This window comes from Tursiops truncatus, chromosome 19 (genome assembly GCF_011762595.2).
Source record: "Tursiops truncatus isolate mTurTru1 chromosome 19, mTurTru1.mat.Y, whole genome shotgun sequence".
Classification (NCBI taxonomy): Eukaryota; Metazoa; Chordata; class Mammalia; order Artiodactyla; family Delphinidae; genus Tursiops; species Tursiops truncatus.
In genome coordinates, this window is record NC_047052.1 from 48,535,346 (window position 1) to 48,554,336 (window position 18,991).

General features: G+C 50.0%; 1 protein-coding gene across 1 annotated transcript in view; it reads left to right on the top strand.

Annotated features, from left to right (window-relative positions):
- The first annotated feature begins 639 nt into the window (after positions 1-639).
- The window catches only part of RELB (RELB proto-oncogene, NF-kB subunit), a 28,603-nt gene continuing 10,251 nt past the window's right edge, over positions 640-18,991 (top strand). The window contains exons 1-6 of the mRNA XM_033844574.2: positions 640-831; positions 1,832-1,879; positions 6,814-7,160; positions 16,003-16,160; positions 17,506-17,597; positions 17,777-17,908. Of these exons, the coding sequence (XP_033700465.1) occupies positions 777-831; positions 1,832-1,879; positions 6,814-7,160; positions 16,003-16,160; positions 17,506-17,597; positions 17,777-17,908 (832 nt within the window). The 5' untranslated portion in view covers positions 640-776. The remainder of the gene's footprint in view (positions 832-1,831; positions 1,880-6,813; positions 7,161-16,002; positions 16,161-17,505; positions 17,598-17,776; positions 17,909-18,991) is intronic.

An 18,991-nucleotide genomic window follows, 5' to 3' on the forward strand; every position in this document is an offset into this window, starting at 1 on the left:
TGTGGGGAGGAATAAAACATCCATCCATTCACTTAGTAAAAACTTATTGGGCACCTACTGTTTTTCAAGCGCCGTTCTGGGTGCTGGGGATACAGCAAGGAACAAAACAGACAAGTCCTACAGCTGACATCCTAGCTTTAAACTTTTACGTAGGATCATTCCCGATTTACTCAGGTTAAGGAACTGAGCTGTAGAGAGACTATGGAGGTTTCGAAAAGATTATCATCATTGGCAGCTGTGGAGCTCTGGTAACCTCCTGATCCCAAAGCTTCCCTTCGAGACAGACAAGTCCGGTTGGCAGACCTGGGGTGGGCAGGCCTCAGTCTTCTTACTTGTTCCATGGGTAGGTTGTGAGTGGCCCCAAGCAGGACTCAGTGGTCTCAACCAGAGCAATGGGCATCGTCGCGGGCCGGGCCCCTCCTGTGCCCCGGCCTCCTCTTCCCGGCCGGCCCCGCCCCCGAGGCCACGTGACGCGTGGGGGTTTTCCCGTTTCCCTGGCGTGACGTAACGACAGGGTGCAGGCCAATGAGCGCGCAGGCCGGCGGCGCCGGGGAATTCCGCCGCCCCGCCCCCGCCCGCCGCCCGCCCGGCCCGGCCCGGCGCCCCCCGCAACCCGGGCGCCGCGCGTCCAGCCCGGCCTGCGGCCCCAGCCCCTGCGTCGCTCTCCCGACCCGCGATCGTCCGCCAGACCGTGCCACCTGGCCGCTCGGCCTGCCCGCGTGTGTGTGTTTTGGTCTGGGCTGGCCTCCGGGCCGTCAGTCCCCACTGGTTGGGCCATGCCGAGTCGCCGCGTCGCCAGATCGTCCGCTGCGCCGGAGCTGGGGGCCTTGGGTAAGAGGGGCCGGGGTTCAGGAGAGGAGTCTGGGGCGGGACTGGAGATGCGGGAGGCCTGGGGCCCTGGAGTGGTCTAGGGGTTCCTACAGGAGTCTTAGGGGTTTTGCGGAGAGAGTGTGACGGTACCGGGGACACTATATCAAAGGGAAGGAAGGAGGCAGAGGATGGTGACCGGGTCCGGTCCAAGGTAAGAGAGAGACGTCCCACTAGAGAGTGAGAAGGGGGCGGGGCCTGACCCTGAGGCAAAGAAGGGGGCGGGGCCCGACTACGAGAGGGGAGGGGCAGAGCCTGACTCGGAGAAGGAGGAGCGGGAGCTGCTCCTGCGGGACTGGGCGTGGCCAGACACAGAGAGGGAGAAAAAGGAGAGGCCTGGCCCACAGAAGGGGGCGGGGCCTGACCATGAGTGCGAGAAGAGGGCGGGACCTAAACTCAAAGAAGCAAGGTCTCACCTACTCCGAGTAAGGGGCGGGGCTTAAGGGAGATACGGGGGCGGGGCCGTACTCGGAGAGGGAGAAAAGGCGGGCCCGACTCTGGCAGAGAGAAGGGGGAGGGCCTGCTCTGAAAAAAAGAGGGCGGGGTCTGACTCAGAGAAGAAAGAGGAGGTGGGGCTTGCCTTTGTAGAGAAGTGGCAGGGTCTGAGGGAGAAGGGGACGGGCCTGACACTGGAAAAGTGAAGAGGGAGGGTCTGACCCTGAAATAAGGAAGAGGGTGGGGGCTTTCCTAACTGAGGCTGAGAAGAGCTCCTCCAGGCCCTTCTCAGCCTTCTTAAGGGAGAGAAGGAGCAGGGCCTGAGTGTGATGAAGGGTGGGGTGACTGACAGAAACTAGGGAACCTGTCCATGAGTTAAGGAAGGAAGGCCGGACCATGCGGGCTATAAGGGTGAGGGGCATGCTCCAAAGGGGCGGGGCCAGGAGAGGAACGGGGTGGGGCTTGGGAGATTCTCTGGTTCTCCCGTCGTATTTCTATCACCTCCTGAGACATGCCTCCATCCCTGCAGGGGCCGCGGACCTCTCCTCGCTCTCGCTCGCCGTTTCCAGGACCACGGGTGAGCAGCCCTCCACAGTTCCTGCCCATCTGCACGCTCAAGATGGGGCAGGAGGAATCCTATGGGGGTGGCATTGTGTACGCCTCTGTCTGGGGGTTTTGCGGAGGTCTACCTCAGCTTTCCTCAGCCTGTATCCCTCCCTGCCCGTTGAGATGGGGTCCCCAGATGCCCCTACCTCCCGGGTGATAGGGAGCTGGGGAAGTAAAACTAACCACCTATTCACTCTCTAAGAGGGTCCTCTTTAGAGATTCACTATGGTAGTGCAGAGCGTAATAATTACATACTGGTGCCACCACCCCTTCACTGTAAGTCACTTCCCTTCTCTGGGCCTCAGTCTTCCTCATCTGTAGGATGGGCATAATATCAATGCCTCAGAGCGACCGAGAGGATTCAATGAGCTGATACAGCTAAACAGTATCAGTATTAAAGCAATAACAGTATTAAAGCAGTGTCTGGCACGCAGTTAAGGGTCACCCAGAGAACTGTTAAAACAGAGTTTTGGGCCCCGCCTCCAGAGTTTCTGATTCAGTAGCTCCAGGATGGGCTCTAAGAGTTTGCATTTCTAGCAACTTCCCAAGAGATGTTGAGAACCACTAGTCTCTAAGGCCCCTCATCCTGTGCCATCCAAAATTCAGTGCTGCCCAAGGAAATGCAGAAGCAAGGCCAAAGGATGACATCATCTCTCATAAATGTGCTGGAATTTGGAGGGCAGGGATTGAGTCCTGCCACCAGGAAAACTCAGTGGCCCCAGTGGGCTGGGTCTGAACCTCTCTCTGGAGGTAAAATCTTGGGATGGACCCCAGAAGTGCTGGCGTGGCTGTGGAGGAGGCCCTGCGGGTTCTCTAAGAGGTTTGTGAGTTTGGGAGATAGTGAAAGGTGGGAGATGGCATTGGGAACAGGTACTGCCAAGCACTGGTTCTGGGCAAGAGCAAGGTTGAGACTTTTCTGACCCAAGACCTAGATCTTTGGTTTCTTTCAATTGAGAGTAATTTCTGATGTTATCCATTCAGCAGATATTTATTGAGTTCCAATTGCATACCTGGCCCTGTGCTGGGCAGTGCTGAGCACTCAGCAGTGACCAAGACAGCCCTGGCTCTGCCCTCACAGGGTTCCCTACCTAGATGTGGAAGCAGATATGTACACAATGAATTAAATGTAGGATTATAAAATGTGATAAAGGCCCTAAACAAATCTTGGGATCAGTGACACCTAAATAGCATGGTGGGGATGGGAGAACGACTGAGATAGACTGGGAGGGAAATTTTCCCTCATTTTGATGGGCCAAACACACTGGGCCCTGGGTATACAGTGGGGATGGGGCAGGTGTGTTTCCTACTCTCTGGTGTTCACAGTCTACAGGAGACAGATATGAATCACTCTAATATAAGGTCATGTCAAATCCTAGCCAGTGCCATGAAAATGATAAAACGAAGGCACCTAACTGTGAGTGACTGGAGTGGGGGTTCTGGGGGCTATCTTGGATAAGGTAGTCAGGGAAGACCCATCTAGGAGGTGACATTTGACCAGGGACCTGAAAGTGGAGGAGGAGGCATGCAAAGGTCTGAAGGAAGAGCATTCTGGTAGAGACCAGCCTGTGCAAAGGCCCTGAGGCATGAAAGACAGCTGCTCAAGTGTGGCCCATCCTGGCTGGCCCTGAATGGTGGCAAGTTTGTGTGGGAGTTTGGGAGGGGGGCAGGTTGTTATCTGAGCTGAGCCCTGAATAAAGAGAAGAAGTCCCTAACATTTCCTGGATGAAAGAGGATTTTAGATAATAATAATAATAATGGCTAAGTTTTATGGAGGGCCTGAAGTGGTCGGACCCTGTGCTAAGCAATTTCCCAGTGTGCTTCTAAATCCTCATGTTAATGCCTGAGATATATCAGACCTTTTTATAGAGAAGGAGGCTCAGAGAGGTTAGGCAACTTTCCCAAGGCAACACAGCCAGAAGTGACAGCCAGGGTTCAAACTAACATCTGTGTGACTCCACACCCCGTGCTCTGAAACCATGTCTTCCAACCTCCCCATTTTATAGACAGACAATCTGAGGCCTAGAGAGGGGAAGCAATTTACCCACATCCATAAAATAATGTCTCCCAACACCTTACGCAACAGCAGCATTTATGTATCGTCTACTATTATGGCAGTACTAAGTGCTTCCCGTATATTAAAGAACCCAGCCAGACAAGCATTATTATTGTGTCCATTTTATAGATGAAGAAACCAAGGCACAAAAAGAGTTTAAGTAATGGGCTCAAGGCCACATGGTTAGCAAGGAACAGAGCCAGGATTTGAACTGAGGCAGTACAAAGCTTCAGCCACAGCTGCCCGGGCCTCAGTTTCCCCTCGCAGCCTGGGAGCTCCTTGAGGGCTCAAAGTCTAACTCATCTTTGGATCCCCAGGTTATCCAGCACGAATGCCTGAGAAAGTGTTTCCAAGTTGAAGTGACTTGAAGTTGGCCCTGCCAGTGATCTGTAGCGCGTCCCTTCCTCTCTCCCAGCCTCAGTGTCCCCATCTACCAAGTGGGGATGTCCTCCCCACCCTGGTGACTTCACAGATCACATGAGATAAGCGGGGCGGGAAGACTGCTTTCCAGGGAGCAAAGGTCTGGCTCTGGGAGCCACTCCCCGAGAGTGGAGGAGGAGGACAGGTCTGGCAGCAGGGCAGGCTGGCAACGATTCAGTGGCCAGCGGCCAACGCAGGCAACCCTGGATGGGGCATCTGGCCCCGGTCTGCCCTCCCTCGCTGTGTGACCCCACAGGCTTGCTTGCTCCCTCTGGACTCCCCTTGTTCTGTCTGTGGAATCATGGGAGGTTGGTTTCCATCCTTCACGGTCCCTTCCAGGCTGAGCTTTCCTGAGGAGGTGATAAGGGGCTTCCCCAGCATTGCTGTCATTCCCCCCTCAGGAAGTAGGGGCAAATCCCGGATACCGGCTGGGGACTGCTGGGGACTGGCATGGGACGCAGAGGGAGGTGGTTGCCTAGAAGCGAAGGATCAGCCTTCCTGGATCTTCAGACACCAGGAAGTGATCTCCCGGGCTCTAGGGTGGGCTTCGGGGAGGGCTCCACCCCCACATTTTGTTTAGAATCTTGGGCATCCGTTTTTTTCCCCTGGTGATGAGACCCTTGGCTTTTCCTTAGATTCTCAACACTGCTTCATAATCCCCGATCTAAAGGTTTTTAGGGGGAGGCATTTGAGGGTAGCCTGACCCTTGGACCCCAACATTGGGAGCTGAAGGGAGGGTAGGCCAGGAGGGAGAGATGGGGGTTAGGGCTTAACATCCCAGGGAGTCAGAGCCCAGGATTTCCCAGGATGGAGGAAGGGGGAAGGGCTCCGGGAGGGGATGGGGTTGGGGAATCTGTCTTAAAAGATGAAAGTCTTGACCACTTGCTGGACCTCACCTTTCTCTTTCTCTTCCTTCCACAGATGAATTGGGTGAGTATCACAGGGCAGCTCTGGGGGGAGGCTGGGGAGTCCAAGTGCTCACAGAGAGGGACCTTGGCCTTCCTTGTTGGGGAGGAGGTCACAGTATGACTTCTGGGACTGCTGGGGGATTTTAACAAAGTCATGTGCTCCCAGGGTACTTAGCAATGCTTGACACTTAGTGAAGATTCAGCATAGGCCAGCCGTCTTCAATATTAGTTACTGTTACTACAACTATTGTTCATTCCTTCGATGAGTTGCATTGAGCACCTGCTGCACGCCAGGCACCGTTCTAGGCACCGGGGATTCAGCCACGAACCAAAGTCCCTGCTCTCTTGGAACTGATACTCTAGTGGCAGAGACAGGAGGAAAAGGAATAAAGAACAAAATAATGTTAGACTGGGCTAAGGAAATAAACAGCAAGAGGCCTGGGGAAAACACACTAGATTGGGCCTTTCTGAAGAGGTAGGCTGAGACCGGAAGGATGAGAAGGAGCCAGCATGGGTTGAATGGGGGGAAGCGTGGAACAGGCAGATGGAGGAGCCAGTCCAATGCCCTGAAGAGGGAGGGCCGGGCTTGGTGGGTGCAAGTGACAGAAAAGAGGCCAGAGCATGATGACAGGGGGCAGCGGGAGGCAAGAAGCCCAGGACAGAGGGGGCCCGTCCACAGAAGGCTCTGTGGCCAAGGTCGGGGGTGTGGGTTTTGTCTTTGTCCTGTTTTCCTGAGATGAGTGGAGTTTGGGGAGAGTTTTATATGGGGAAGGTGTTGACTTTGACTCTTAGGGAGATGGGAGCCACTGGAGGCTTCTGTTCAGAAGCGGACAGAGTCTGACATCAGATCCCTCTGGCTGTGTTTGGCAGATAGACTGGAAGAGGCGAGGTGGGGAACAGGAGTAGTGGTTCAGATGGAGAATGATGGAGGGTGGCCCAGGGAGGGAGCAGTGGGCGTGGGGACAGGTGGTGGGAACGTAAATGTATATTTGAGGTAGAGGCAGGAGAAGTTCATGGATTGGACATAGTAGACGTGCGATCGTAAGCAGCTGATAAAGATGTGCCTCCTTACAGCTTGAGCACCGCGGATGGTGGTGCTGCCTTCTGAGATGAGAACGGCTTGGGCAGAGCACCTATTATTCTCGTTGTTATTAAATGGGGGCAAGATGGAGGCAGGGGTACCTGTGACTTGGTTCTACCTTGATCCAGGTGAGAGGTGATGGAGGCATGGGTTCAGGAGCTGTTTCGGAGGCGGGTGGACAGGAGGGTGCAGGAGAAGGAGAAACCAGGCCGACCCCTGGGGTTTTGGGCTTCAAGAAACTGGGGGACGCTACGCGTCTGTTTCCAAGAAGGAGGGCAGGGGCTTTTCTGTGTTCGGAGCTGACGCCCCTGCCCTTGGCCCACAAGGAATATGTCTTGAAGAAATGAACGGACGGGAAAAGGCGAGAGCAGCACAAGTCTGGGGGTAAAAAAAGCCTTTTCTTTGACAATCAGCGTCATCCCTAGGTTTTGCTTCTCCCGCAGAGATCATCGACGAGTACATCAAGGAGAATGGCTTCGGCCTGGAGGGGGCGCAGCCGGGCCCGGGCGAGGGGCTGCCGCGCCTGGTGTCTCGCGGGGCGGCCTCCCTGAGCACCGTCACCCTGGGCGCTGCGGCGCCCCCGCCCCCGGCCACGCCGCCGCCCTGGGGCTGCCCTCTGGGCCGGCTGGTGCCCCCGGCTCCGGGCCCCGGGCCACGGCCGCACCTGATCATCACCGAGCAGCCCAAGCAGCGCGGCATGCGCTTCCGCTATGAGTGCGAGGGCCGCTCGGCCGGCAGCATCCTCGGGGAGAGCAGCACAGAGGCCAGCAAGACGCTGCCCGCCATCGAGGTGAGCACCAGGGGCGGTGGGACTCGCGTGTCCCCGCCCCGGAGATCCATATGCATGTATTTCATTATTCATGTATTTTATGGTGGTTATTATTATTGCTGTTGCTATTGTTGGAGCGGATGATACCACTGTCACTTGGCCTTAAATTTAAAGGGCATTCAAAGAAAGGCCTTCTTCCCGGCAATTTGACAGTATTGGTCAAAATTGTCATTGGTAGCCTCCTGGTTCACCAGTGAGGCCTTAAGAATCAGAGTATCTGGATTCGAATCCAGGTACTGCCTTGGGCAGGTTACTCGGTCCCTCTGTGCCTCCTCCTCTACAAAATGGGATAATACGGACTTCCCTGGTGGTCCAGTGATTGGGACTCCACACTTACACTGCTGGGACCCGGGTTCGATCCCTGGTTGGGGAACTAGGATCCTGCAGGCCCGGTGGCGTGGCCCCCCCAAAAATTAAAAAAACTGAATAATAATAATAACCAAGCACCTGGGGTTGCTGGGAGGAGTAAATGAGTTACTTATACACGCCAAGTACCTCCAACATGGTGAGTGCTCGATTGAGAGAGCTTCTAGTATTACTAGTATAATTATTATTATCATTATTACTCTTAGGCCGGGCCATTCCACTTCTAGGAACTTATCATGTAGATATGCCTGCATCTGGGTGAAAGAGGGACGTACAAGTTTCTCCCTTGCAGCCTTGTTTGTATAGAGAAGAATTGGAAGTTTCCGTGTTAATCATCAGGGGACTGGTGAAATAATCGATAATCTACCGATTGCAATCCTATGCAGCAGGGACAAATGTATCTGTGTAAGTGTGCAGATAAATATAAATACAGAAAACATTTTAAATGAAGCCATCCCTGAGGTACTGATGTGGAAGTATCCATCTCCATGATATATTAATTTTGTTCAAATTGAGGTGCAGAATTTTGTGGGTATTATACAGTTGACCCTTGAACAACATGGGTTTGAACTGGGCGGGTCCGCTTAAACGGGGATTTTGGGGCCTCTCACTGTCGTGGCCTCTCCCGTTGCGGAGCACAGGCTCTGGACGCGCAGGCTCAGCGGCCATGGCTCACGGGCCCAGCCGCTCCGCGGCATGTGGGATCTTCCCGGACCGGGACACGAACCCGCGTCCCCTACATCGGCAGGCGGACTCTCAACCACTGCGCCACCAGGGAAGCCCAAACGGGGATTTTTTCCAACAGTAAATACGATCCCCAGTTGTTGGAATCCCCCCAGGCGGAACCGCAGAAACACGGATACTGAGGACCAGCTCTAAGTTATAGGTGGATTTCCCACTGCAGGCAGGGTCGATGCCCCAGCGCTCCCTCCCCCACTCCCCACATGTTCAAGGTAAACTGTACTACCGTGTGTGTCAAAAAGAGGGGAAAATAAGATTTTCAGTTGGTATTTGGTAGTATTTGCGTACAGAAACTCTGGAAAGGAAAACAAATACAGGTGAATTCTTTTTTGGAGGCAGTGCTGAATGGATAAGGTACAGACAAGATTTTCAACTATACCCATCTTTATTTTATTTTATTTTTTATTTTATTTTTGGCTGTGTTGGGTCTTCCTTGCTGTGCGGGCTTTCTCTAGTTGCAGTGAGCGGGGGCTGCTCTTCATTGCAGTGCATGGGCTTCTCGTTGCGGTGGCTTCTCTTGTTGCGAGCCCAGGCTCCAGTAGTTGTGGCACTGGGGCTTAGGTGCTCCGCGGCATGTGGGATCTTCCTGGACCAGGGCTCGAACCCGTGTCCCCTGCATTGGCAGGCGGATTCTTAACCACTGTGCCACCAGGGAAGCCCTTTATTTTGTTTTAAAATTTTGAATCATATGACGTGGATCAAAACGTTCAAAAATATGAAGAGTCATGTTAAATTAACATAATTTAAATTATTAAAATGAACAAAAGTCCCCCATTCCTGCCTCCAGGTTCCCTCTGCCACCCAGAGGTAACCATTGTTATCAATATCTCATGGAGCCTTTCAGGAGTATTTTATGATTAATGATTATACAGGCAAATATATATATACGTATATACTATCCCCCTTTTTTACATAAAGGGGAGCGCGTGTGCGCGTGTGTATATAAAATGTGTGGGGTTTTCTGTTTTTTGGGGTTTTTTGGCTGTGCCACGCAGCTTGCGGGATCTATTTCCCCAACCAGGGATCGAACCCAGGCCAGTGGAAAGATGGAGTCCTAACCACTGGACCACCAGATTCCCTTCCAGAAGTTATTTGAGTGACACACATGAAGGAAATAATAGATGAACTGAGTCGTTCTCTACAGCCCTGCTTGTAATAGCGGGAAACAGGAAACAACCAAAATGTCCACCAATAGGAGACTTGAACAATATAGTATCCTATGTCCACACGGTGGGATGAGATGGTAAAGAGAATAAGGCAGCTTCAGTCATGCTGATGTGAGCTCAGCTCCAAGATATATTCTTAAGTTAAAAAAAAAACACATTTTAGGACTTCCCTGACGGTCCAGTGGTTAAGACTCTACGCTTCCACTGCAGGGGACACGGGTTTGATTCCAGGTGGGGGAACTAAGATCCTGCAAGCTGTGTGGCATGGCCAAAAAATAAAAGTTAAAAAAAAAAAAAAAACAACTTCTGGAAGTGGGATTGCCCGTCAAAGATAATTTGACGGCTGTTGCCAAATTGCCCTGCCCGGGGGGTTGCATGCATGACTGTCTCCCAGTGATTTCTGAGAGGCCTGGTTCCTGTGCCTTTCCAATACGGAGACTTCATGTGTTTCTGGATCTTTGCCCAAGTGTCCGTGGACCCTGAATTATGTCCTCACCATCCCACCAGCCCTGGATCCCGGGCTCATCTGCTCCCTGACCTCCAGCTTCCTCTCTGGTGACCAGCTCTCAGTCTCCTTCAGATTTCCCCATACAAGACCGCCGGAGGGGTGCTGTTAAATTACACATCTGCTCCTCTCCCCTGTTCAGAGTCCTCCTTTGGCTCCCTAGCACCCTCAGGAGGAAACCCAAGATCCTCCCTGAGCCTCTAAGACCTTTCATGGTCCGGCTTCTCCTGCCCATTCCCATCCAGCCCTCCTCACTCACCACCATCCAGCCACCAGCCCTTTGCCTGTGCCATTCCTCCTGCCTGGAGTGCTTTCCACCTGCAGCCTGGTCACCTCCTATTCACCCGTGAGGCCTCAGCCCACCTCAGGGACGCCATCCCTGACCCCGGCCCCAGGTCCCAGCTCCCTCGTGTGAGATCTGTTTCCCTCTCCTCTTCCTCAGTGGGATTTGTACTCAGAGCTTTACTTGGGGGATTAGCAGAGCAGCCCTGTCCTACCCCAACAAGTTTGGATTTTAGGGTCAGAAAGACTTGGGCTTTGGTCCTGGCGCTGCCATTTACCAGCTGTAAATGTAGGGCAAGTCCAGTGCTTCCCTTGGCCTCAGTTTCCTCATCTGTAAAATGGGGATGAAGCTCCTGCCCCCACAGGACACTGTGAGGAAACCAGGGAGATGGCCCAGCACTGGTGTGCAGGACTCCTTACTCAGACAGGTGGTTGTAGTTGTTGTTATTGGATTTGGCTCCAGGCGTTGTGGCCAGAAGCAGCGTGTTAGCGGGACATTCTGGTGAAAAGAACGGTTTACTTTGAAACGTATATTCCATCACTGGCTTTTCAGGAATGGGCAAGTGTGGTACGTTAAGGGGCAATTTTGTAGCGCCTCATTTATCTTTAAGCATTTTGTCTGTTTTTCCAATTTGATAAGGGATATTTTTTCAACTTTATGTCTCAACTTTTTTGGAAAAATTTTAAACCTATGCAAAGTAGACAAGGATAGCGCAATGAACACCCACATCCTTTTGCCACATTTGCTTTATGCCTCTCTCTTGGTTTATTTTTTTGGCCATGCCGTGAGGCTTGTGGGATCCTAGTTCCTGGACCAGGGAATGAACCCGGGCCCTCGGCAGTGAAAACACAGAGTCCTAACCACTGGACCGCCAGGGAATTCCCAATGCCTCTCTCTTTTATTTTCGTTTTTTTTAAATAAATTTATTTATTTTATTTACTTTAGTTTTGGCTGTGTTGGGTCTTCGTTGCTGCACGCCGGCTTTCTCTAGCTGCGGTGAGCGGGGGCTACTCTTTGTTGTGGTGTGTGGGCTTCTCATGGCAGTGGCTTCTTTTGTTGTGGAGCACAGGCTCTAGGTGCACAGGCTTCAGTAGTTGTGGCTCACGAGCTTAGTTGCTTCACGGCATGTGGGATCTTCCTGGACCAGGGCTTGAACCCATGTCCCCTGCATTGGCAGGCAGATTCTTAACCACTGCACCACCAGAGAAGCCTGCCTCTCTTTATATAGACATTTACGGAGGAAGATTTGAAAGTGAGTCAGAGATATGACACTTCACTCAAAATGTTTCAGCCTGTATCTCTCAAGAGCCATGACTTTTTTCTACAATGTAGGACCTTGTCTAATCACAATGCTGTTATCACATTCTAGAAACGTAATATTCCTGCAAGAATATTATCTAAGATTAAGTCCATAGTCTAATGATCCCAGCTGACCCCAGATATCCTCTATACCTGTTTCTTTTCTTGTCTGCTTGTTTAAAATCCAGTCCAGGATCACGTGCTGCCTTTAGTTGTCAGGTGTTGCTATGGTCTGAATGTTTGTGTCCCCCACCCTCCAATTCATATATTGAAACCCTAACCCGCAAGATGATGGGGAAGGTCCCTTCCACCATGTGAGGTCACAGTGACACAGTCTGCACCCAAAAGAGGCCCTCACCAGAACCCAATCGTGCTGTCGCCCTGATCTTGGGCTTCCAGCCTCCAGAACTGTCAAGAAATAAATTTCTGTTGCGTATACGCCACCCAGTTCACGGTATCTTGTCACAGCAGCCCAAACAGAGGAAGACAGGTGTCTTTGGTATCTTTTGACTTGGGTTCATTCCTCAGTCTGTCTTTGCATTTCAGCACAGGGACATTTATGGAGGACAGGAAAGGCGTTTTGTAGAATGTCCCACATTCCGGATTTATTGGCTGTTTCCAGATTAGATCAGGTTATTCATTTTGGTGGGAATACCCCAGCGGTGATGCTGTGGGCCTCTAAGAGTCTCACATCATGGCCATGGGGTGGTAGTTTAATATCTGATGCTGAGTCGGAGCCCGTGGTGAAGGTGGTGTATTAGTCAGCTCGGGCTGCCATAACAAAGTACCACAGACTGCATGCCTTGAACCACAGGAAGTTACTGTCTCACAGTTCTGGAGGCTGGAAGTCCAAAACCGAGCTATTGGCAGGGCTGGTTTCCTCTGAGGCCTCTCTCCTGGGCTTGCAGACGGCTGCCTTCTCGCTGTGTCCTCACTTGGTCTTTCCTCTGTGTCAGCACTGGTGTGTGTCCAGTGTCAGCAGTGTCAGCACACTCTTTGTGTGTCCAAATTACCTCTTCTTATAAGGCCATGAGGAGACTGGATTAGGACCCACCCTAAGGCCTCATTAATTTACTCACCTCTTTAAAGGCTCTATCTCCAAATACAGTCACATTCTGAGGTACTGGGAGCTAGAGCTACAACATATGAATTTTGGGGGCGTGCAGTTCAGTCCATAACAGGGAGTGACCACCATTGAAAACGTATAGCTTTCCCTTTGTAATTAGTACATTACCTGTGGGGTGATATTTTGAAGCTGTGTTTTCCCCAACTTTTTATTTCTAAGTCTTTCCAGGCAGTTATTCTAGCTTTGTGTTGGTTTTGATTTCAAAGAGTTAGAACAGTAAATGTCCAACAATAGGGGGTGACCTGACTCCGAATTTCGATTTAGCATTTTCATCCCCATCTTTTAGAGGAGGAAACTGAGGCTCAGAGAGTGTAAGTTACTTGCACAAGGGTACACAGCAAATTCATTGTAGTAATTACTGCCATTTACTAAGTGCTCTTGTGTGCCAGGTACTTAGTACCTATTTTACAGATCAGGATGGTAAGACCAGAGAGGTTTATCACCAGGTAGAGCCTGGTTTGGTACCAGTTCTGACTGACTTCAAGGCCTAACGTCTATCCACAATCTCGCATGACATCTCAAAGATGAAAAGCTTTCGTGACTTCCCTGGCGGTCCAGTGGTTAAGACTCCGAGCTTCCCCTGCAGGAACCGCGGGTTCTATTCTTGGTCAGGGAGCTAAGATCCCACATGCCGCATGGTGTAGCCAAAAAAAAAAGGAATGAAAAGCTTTCAGCCTTGCAGAAATCTTGCTTTTCAGAATCTCCTAATGTTACATCAGGGAGCTGGTTAAACTAATGGTTTTAACCCATCTGACTCAATGAAATTTGTCTACTCAATATAAATTGTCTGCTCATAATCATCCCTGAAATCCATAATGCCCCAACTTTAGTATGAAGGAGAAATAAAATTATACAGCCTATACAAGCACATTTATTTCAGTATGTAAATGCTCGGGCACAGCCTCAGGGAAATGAAAACAAAGTAGCGGTTGCTTTGGATTTCATTAATACAGCAGCATGAATGCAGCCCGACCCAGCGTGGGGACTTGGCGACTTAAATGCCACACGTCCAGCGTGGCCATAGGTGACAGGATTTTCCAAAATGGTGAACAATTGGGAATTCCCTGGCAGTCCAGTGGCGCAGCAAAAAAAAAAGGCCACCAAAGTGGTGAACAATTCTCAGTTCAAATGAAACCAGTCTTCTCTCAATTAACATGGTGATTGCAGTCCTTGAAAATTCAGTGTGTTTGAAAGTTATGGGAAAAAATACTGTACATGTAAAATGGAAGGAGGTTCTGGGTTCTGACCATTTAAAACAGGTTTGTCACTGATGTGAATGTTGGCGGGACATTCAGAGGTCTTGCAGGACTTGTGTGGGACTGTCCTGGTATTGCAGGCTGTGTAGCATCTGTGGCCCTGTACTGCCTGCTGTGGGTCCCGATCCCAGTGTCAACCAGAATTGTCCTCAGTATCCCAAACTAGAGGGCAGTACTCCCTCACTGAGACGCACCTGTTCATTGTATTTTATAGGCACCGGCTTTACACATTCGGAGCAGGCTTTTGTGGTTCTTTCATGCCAGTTAGGGCCCTGTGAGTGACCCAGGAAAGCCAAGCGGCCACGTGGGTCTGGGCCCCGTCTCAAGGGGCTAGTTTCTATCTGCTGCCCCACGTGGCTGCTGAGTAGAAGTCCTGCCCCAGTTGCCATAACTTCCCTTTTAAAAAAGAGAATCTGGAAATCTGGAATAACGTGATGTCTCATACTTTTCAAATGTAAGCTCCAAATTTTCCCCAACTTTTTAAAAACATTATTTTATTGAAGTATAGTTGATTTACAATGTTGTGTTAATCTCTGCTGTACAGCAAAGTGATTCAGTTATACATATATATATAAATATATATATTTATATTTACATATATATATATATATATATATATATATTCTGTTTCATGTTCTTTTCCATTATGGTTTATCACAGGGTATTGAATAGAGTTCTCTGATATACAGTAGGACCTTGTTGTTTATCCATCCTATATATGAGATTGCATCTGCTGACCCCAGACTCCAAGTCCTTCCCTCCCCCACCCTGCCCCAACTTTTTATTCTGAAAAAAAAATCCTTTAAATCTTTTTTTTTAGGTTTTTTGTTTGTTTGTTTCATTGAGGTATAACTGATATACAAACAAGGCATGTATTTAATGTACACATTTTGATGAGTTTAGATGAAAAAAATTTTAATCTTCAGAAAAATTAAGAGTACCATAAACACCTGTGTACCCTTCACCTATACGTACCAGTTGACATTTGGCCCTATTCGCTATATCTGTCACTCTCTCTCCATACACACAAACACACACATACACGCGTGCACAGCGCTCGCACACACACAAATACACATTGTGTTTTTTGCGGACCCATTTGCAGATAAGTTGTAAATATCATGTTATTTCACCTCTACATACTTCAATGGGCATCTCCTAAAAATAAGCTCCTGCATGTCTAGGACACTCATTACCATCCCTAGGAAAATTAATAATATTCCATAATATCATCTAATATACAGTCCATACTTAAATTTCCCAATTGTCCCCCAAATGTGTGTTTTATAATTGTTCCCCCCCAATCCAGGATCCAGTCAAGGATCCTATGTTGCATTTGGTTATCATGTCTCTGTAGCCTCTCTCCTCTTTTTTTTTTGAAATTGAGTTATATTTAATCAAATCTTAAGTGTATAGCTCTAGGAATTTTGACAAATATATATATATATATATATATATATATATATATATATATATATATATATATATATACACACACACACACTGTGTAACTACCAGCCAGGTCAAAATACATTTTTTGTTCTCTTTTAACCCAAAATATGACACCCGTATTTTTATTGTCTTTCATGTCTGACCAGATGGCCACAGTTTGGGCTTTTCTGATGTTTCCTCCTGATTAGATTCCGGTGATGCACTTCTGAAGGGGCTGTCATAGAAGTGACGTGTTCTTCCCAGTCCATCCCATCAGGGGATGCCTGTGTTACTTTGGCCCCGTAGTGGCGACACTGACCTTGATCATATGGTTAAGGTGGTGTCTACCTGGTCTCTCCACAATTAGTATGTTATCTGTGGGCTGTGCTTGGAGACCTTGTGTGCATGCAATGTTTTTAAAGTCAAGTGGCGAAAGAAGGCACATCTGTGGGGCAGCTCTCATGTTATGAGGCCCCCAGGTTGGAAGCCTTCGGTTTAGGATCCTGGAGGGGTCTTCAGCAAACATTCCTCCATCGTCGGGGAGAGGGGAGGGGCGGGGAGCTACCAAAGGAGGCTTGGATGGGTGCAGGTGTTTGCAAAGGGACCCCAAGAGCACCTGTCTTCCTGCAGCTCCGGGATTGTGGAGGGCTGCGGGAGGTGGAGGTGACCGCGTGCCTGGTGTGGAAGGACTGGCCTCACCGTGTTCACCCTCACAGCCTCGTGGGGAAAGACTGCACGGACGGTGTCTGCAGGGTGCGGCTCCGGCCTCATGTCAGCCCCCGGCACAGGTACCTGAGCCCTGACCCCTCACCCTTGGTCACGGAGATTTTGAGGGGCTGAGGATCACCCCGGAAAACCTTAGGAGCAGAGGCAGCTTAGCCAGACTCTCCCCACTGCATTTCCTAGATGGGGAAACTGAGGCCTGGGGGCCGTGGAGGGTCTTACCTAGGCCTGGAACCCTGCCGCACACGCATTCACACGCATTATATTTATCCCCATTTTGTAGAGGAGGAAACTGAGGCTCAGAGAGGCGAAGGAGCCCAGATAGCCAATGGCAGAGCTGGAATTTGACTGCAGACCTGACTTAGCTGCAAATCCCATTCTTTCTTTCGCTTTATAATTTATATGCTTTTAATTTAAAAATTTAAAGGTTCAGAAAGGGTATGCAGTGAAAAATAAATTTCCTTCCATCTTTGGTCCTCTGGCCACCAGTGCCCCTCTCTGGAGGCAGCTAAAGATATGCTAGGTATTTATCTTTTTTTCCTTCCCTTATGAATGGTAGCGGACATTTGCACCTTGTTTTTATGTTCCAGTACATCTTAGAGATAAGTCCCGTCAGTACAGTTAGCGCTGTCCTGTCCTTTTTATTGACTGCATAGTATTCCAATGTATGGCTGCACACAATTAATTAAGTCCCTATGAATGGGCACCCACAATGGTTCCAATCTCTTGTTGCTCTATCACTAACTGTGCTTCAGTGAACAGCTTCACATATATACTCTTTCTTCTGCAGGATGAATTACTAAAAATGAAATTGCTGGCCCCAAGTCTGTGCAATTATACTTTTAGTGATTTATAAACTTAGTGAAAATGTCAGCGCCATGAAAGCAGGGATTTTATCTCTTTTGTTCCCTGCTGTATCCCCCAGTGCCTAGCACAGTCCCTGGCACACAGTAGGTGCTCAAGAAATATTGGTAGAATGAATGAATACTGCCATGTTGTCCTCCAATATGTGATTGCTGGGGCAATTTACAGTCCCGCCAGCAATGGGTGAGAGTGCCTGATTCTCCACAATATCACCGGCAGAGGGTATTGTCAGATGTTTTGATCTCTGCTGTTTTGATGAGTTTTTTTTAAAATTGGCATCACATTGCTGTTTAATTTGCAGTTTTCTTATTATAAATGAGGTCAACAGGTGCTTTCCTGTGGTAAAGATAAGTTCTCTCAAGAATTCTCCACACCCCTGAAAGGTTTGAACCCCAGTCCCCTCCCAATGCTGGGACCCCTGGGCCTGGGGTCTCCAGCCTCTGAGACTGTGAGCCCTGAGACAGCATCTACCAGAGCCGTCCTGTGGGTTAGGGCTATACCTGCCCCCTCAGGATTACCCCCCTTCCCCCCTTCCCCCCGACTCAGCTTTAACAACCTGGGCATCCAGTGTGTGAGGAAGAAGGAGATCGAGGCGGCCATTGAGCGGAAGATTCAGCTGGGCATCGACCCCTACAATGGTGAGTCCCCACGCCTAGCCCCAGCATCCTGTCCTCTCAGACCCCTCGCCCCCTCTGCCACCCCTGTCCCCTCGCCTTCTCCAGTACCGCCATCACCACAGCCCCATCCCTTCCCTGTCCCCCATCCCCCACCAGGGTCTCCACCCCCCACACTCAGCCTTCCCATATCTCTCCTGCAGCTGGGTCCCTGAAGAACCATCAGGAGGTGGACATGAATGTCGTGAGGATTTGCTTCCAGGCCTCATACAGGGACCAGCAAGGACAGATGCGCCGGATGGACCCTGTGCTCTCTGAGCCCGTCTACGACAAGAGTGAGTCGAGGGTGCTGTTCCATTAGGGTTGTCTTTGGCCGCAGGTACCAGAAAGCCCCACATACAACGGCATGAACAAACAGGGAGTTCTTCTTTTTTTCTCAGTTATTAAGGCTGTTCCTGTTGATTCAGCTGCTCAGCTATATCAGGGTGCTGGTTCAGCAGCTCTGTGATTCTCTTGGGCTTTCCCTCATGGTCAGGAACTGGCTGCCACAGCTCCAGACATCATGTCTGTGTTCAAGGCATGATGGGCAGTGACACCCTGTGTGGTGTGCAGGCTGTACACTGCCCAATTCTAAGGGTCAGCATTTACTAGGTAGCCTCTGGGAATGGGGCTTTCTGGTGTTGCAGAATGCACAACCAGGACAACTATACTAGGTAGCCCTTGAGAAGAGGCAGCATGAGTAATAATCTCTCTCTCTTTCATAGAGAAAATAATATATTCCTCAGAATCACCCTGGTAGACATCTCCTTATGTCTCATTGGACAGAACTTGGTCCCACGGCCACCCTTAGTTGCAAGAGAATCTGAGAAAGCAAGTATCTAGGTTTTTCATCCTCTGTAGAGAGGTACAGGTATGGAAGAGGAGATTGGGAATGGCTGTTAGATTTTAGCCAGCCTGCAGTGACTGCCACAAGCATCAAAATGGGCAGGGATATTCACTCAATCAGGACTTTTATGGGTGCAGGGGATAGAATCCCAACTCAAATAAGGAAAAAAAGAAGAATTTGTTCCATTAACTAAAAATATCCAGAGGTAGCACAGTGCTTCAGGTCTGGCTGCATCCAGGTTCTCAGTGATGTCATTAGGGATCTCTTTCCATCTCTCAGCCCATGCTTCCTTTATGTTAGAGTCACTCCTGGCAGGGCCCTCCCATGCAGGGGCAAAATAACTGTACGCAGCTCTAGTCTTACATCCTACCAGCATGACACTTCTCCCCTGCTCCCAAAGAGAGATTCTCTTACTCAGCATTTTTGCTCCAAGTCCCAGGGCTGTCTCTCATTGGCCTAGTTTTAGTCATGTCCTCCTTTCTGACTAATCAGCTGTAGCCAGAAGGAGGCGATGCTGTGATTGGCCAGGTCT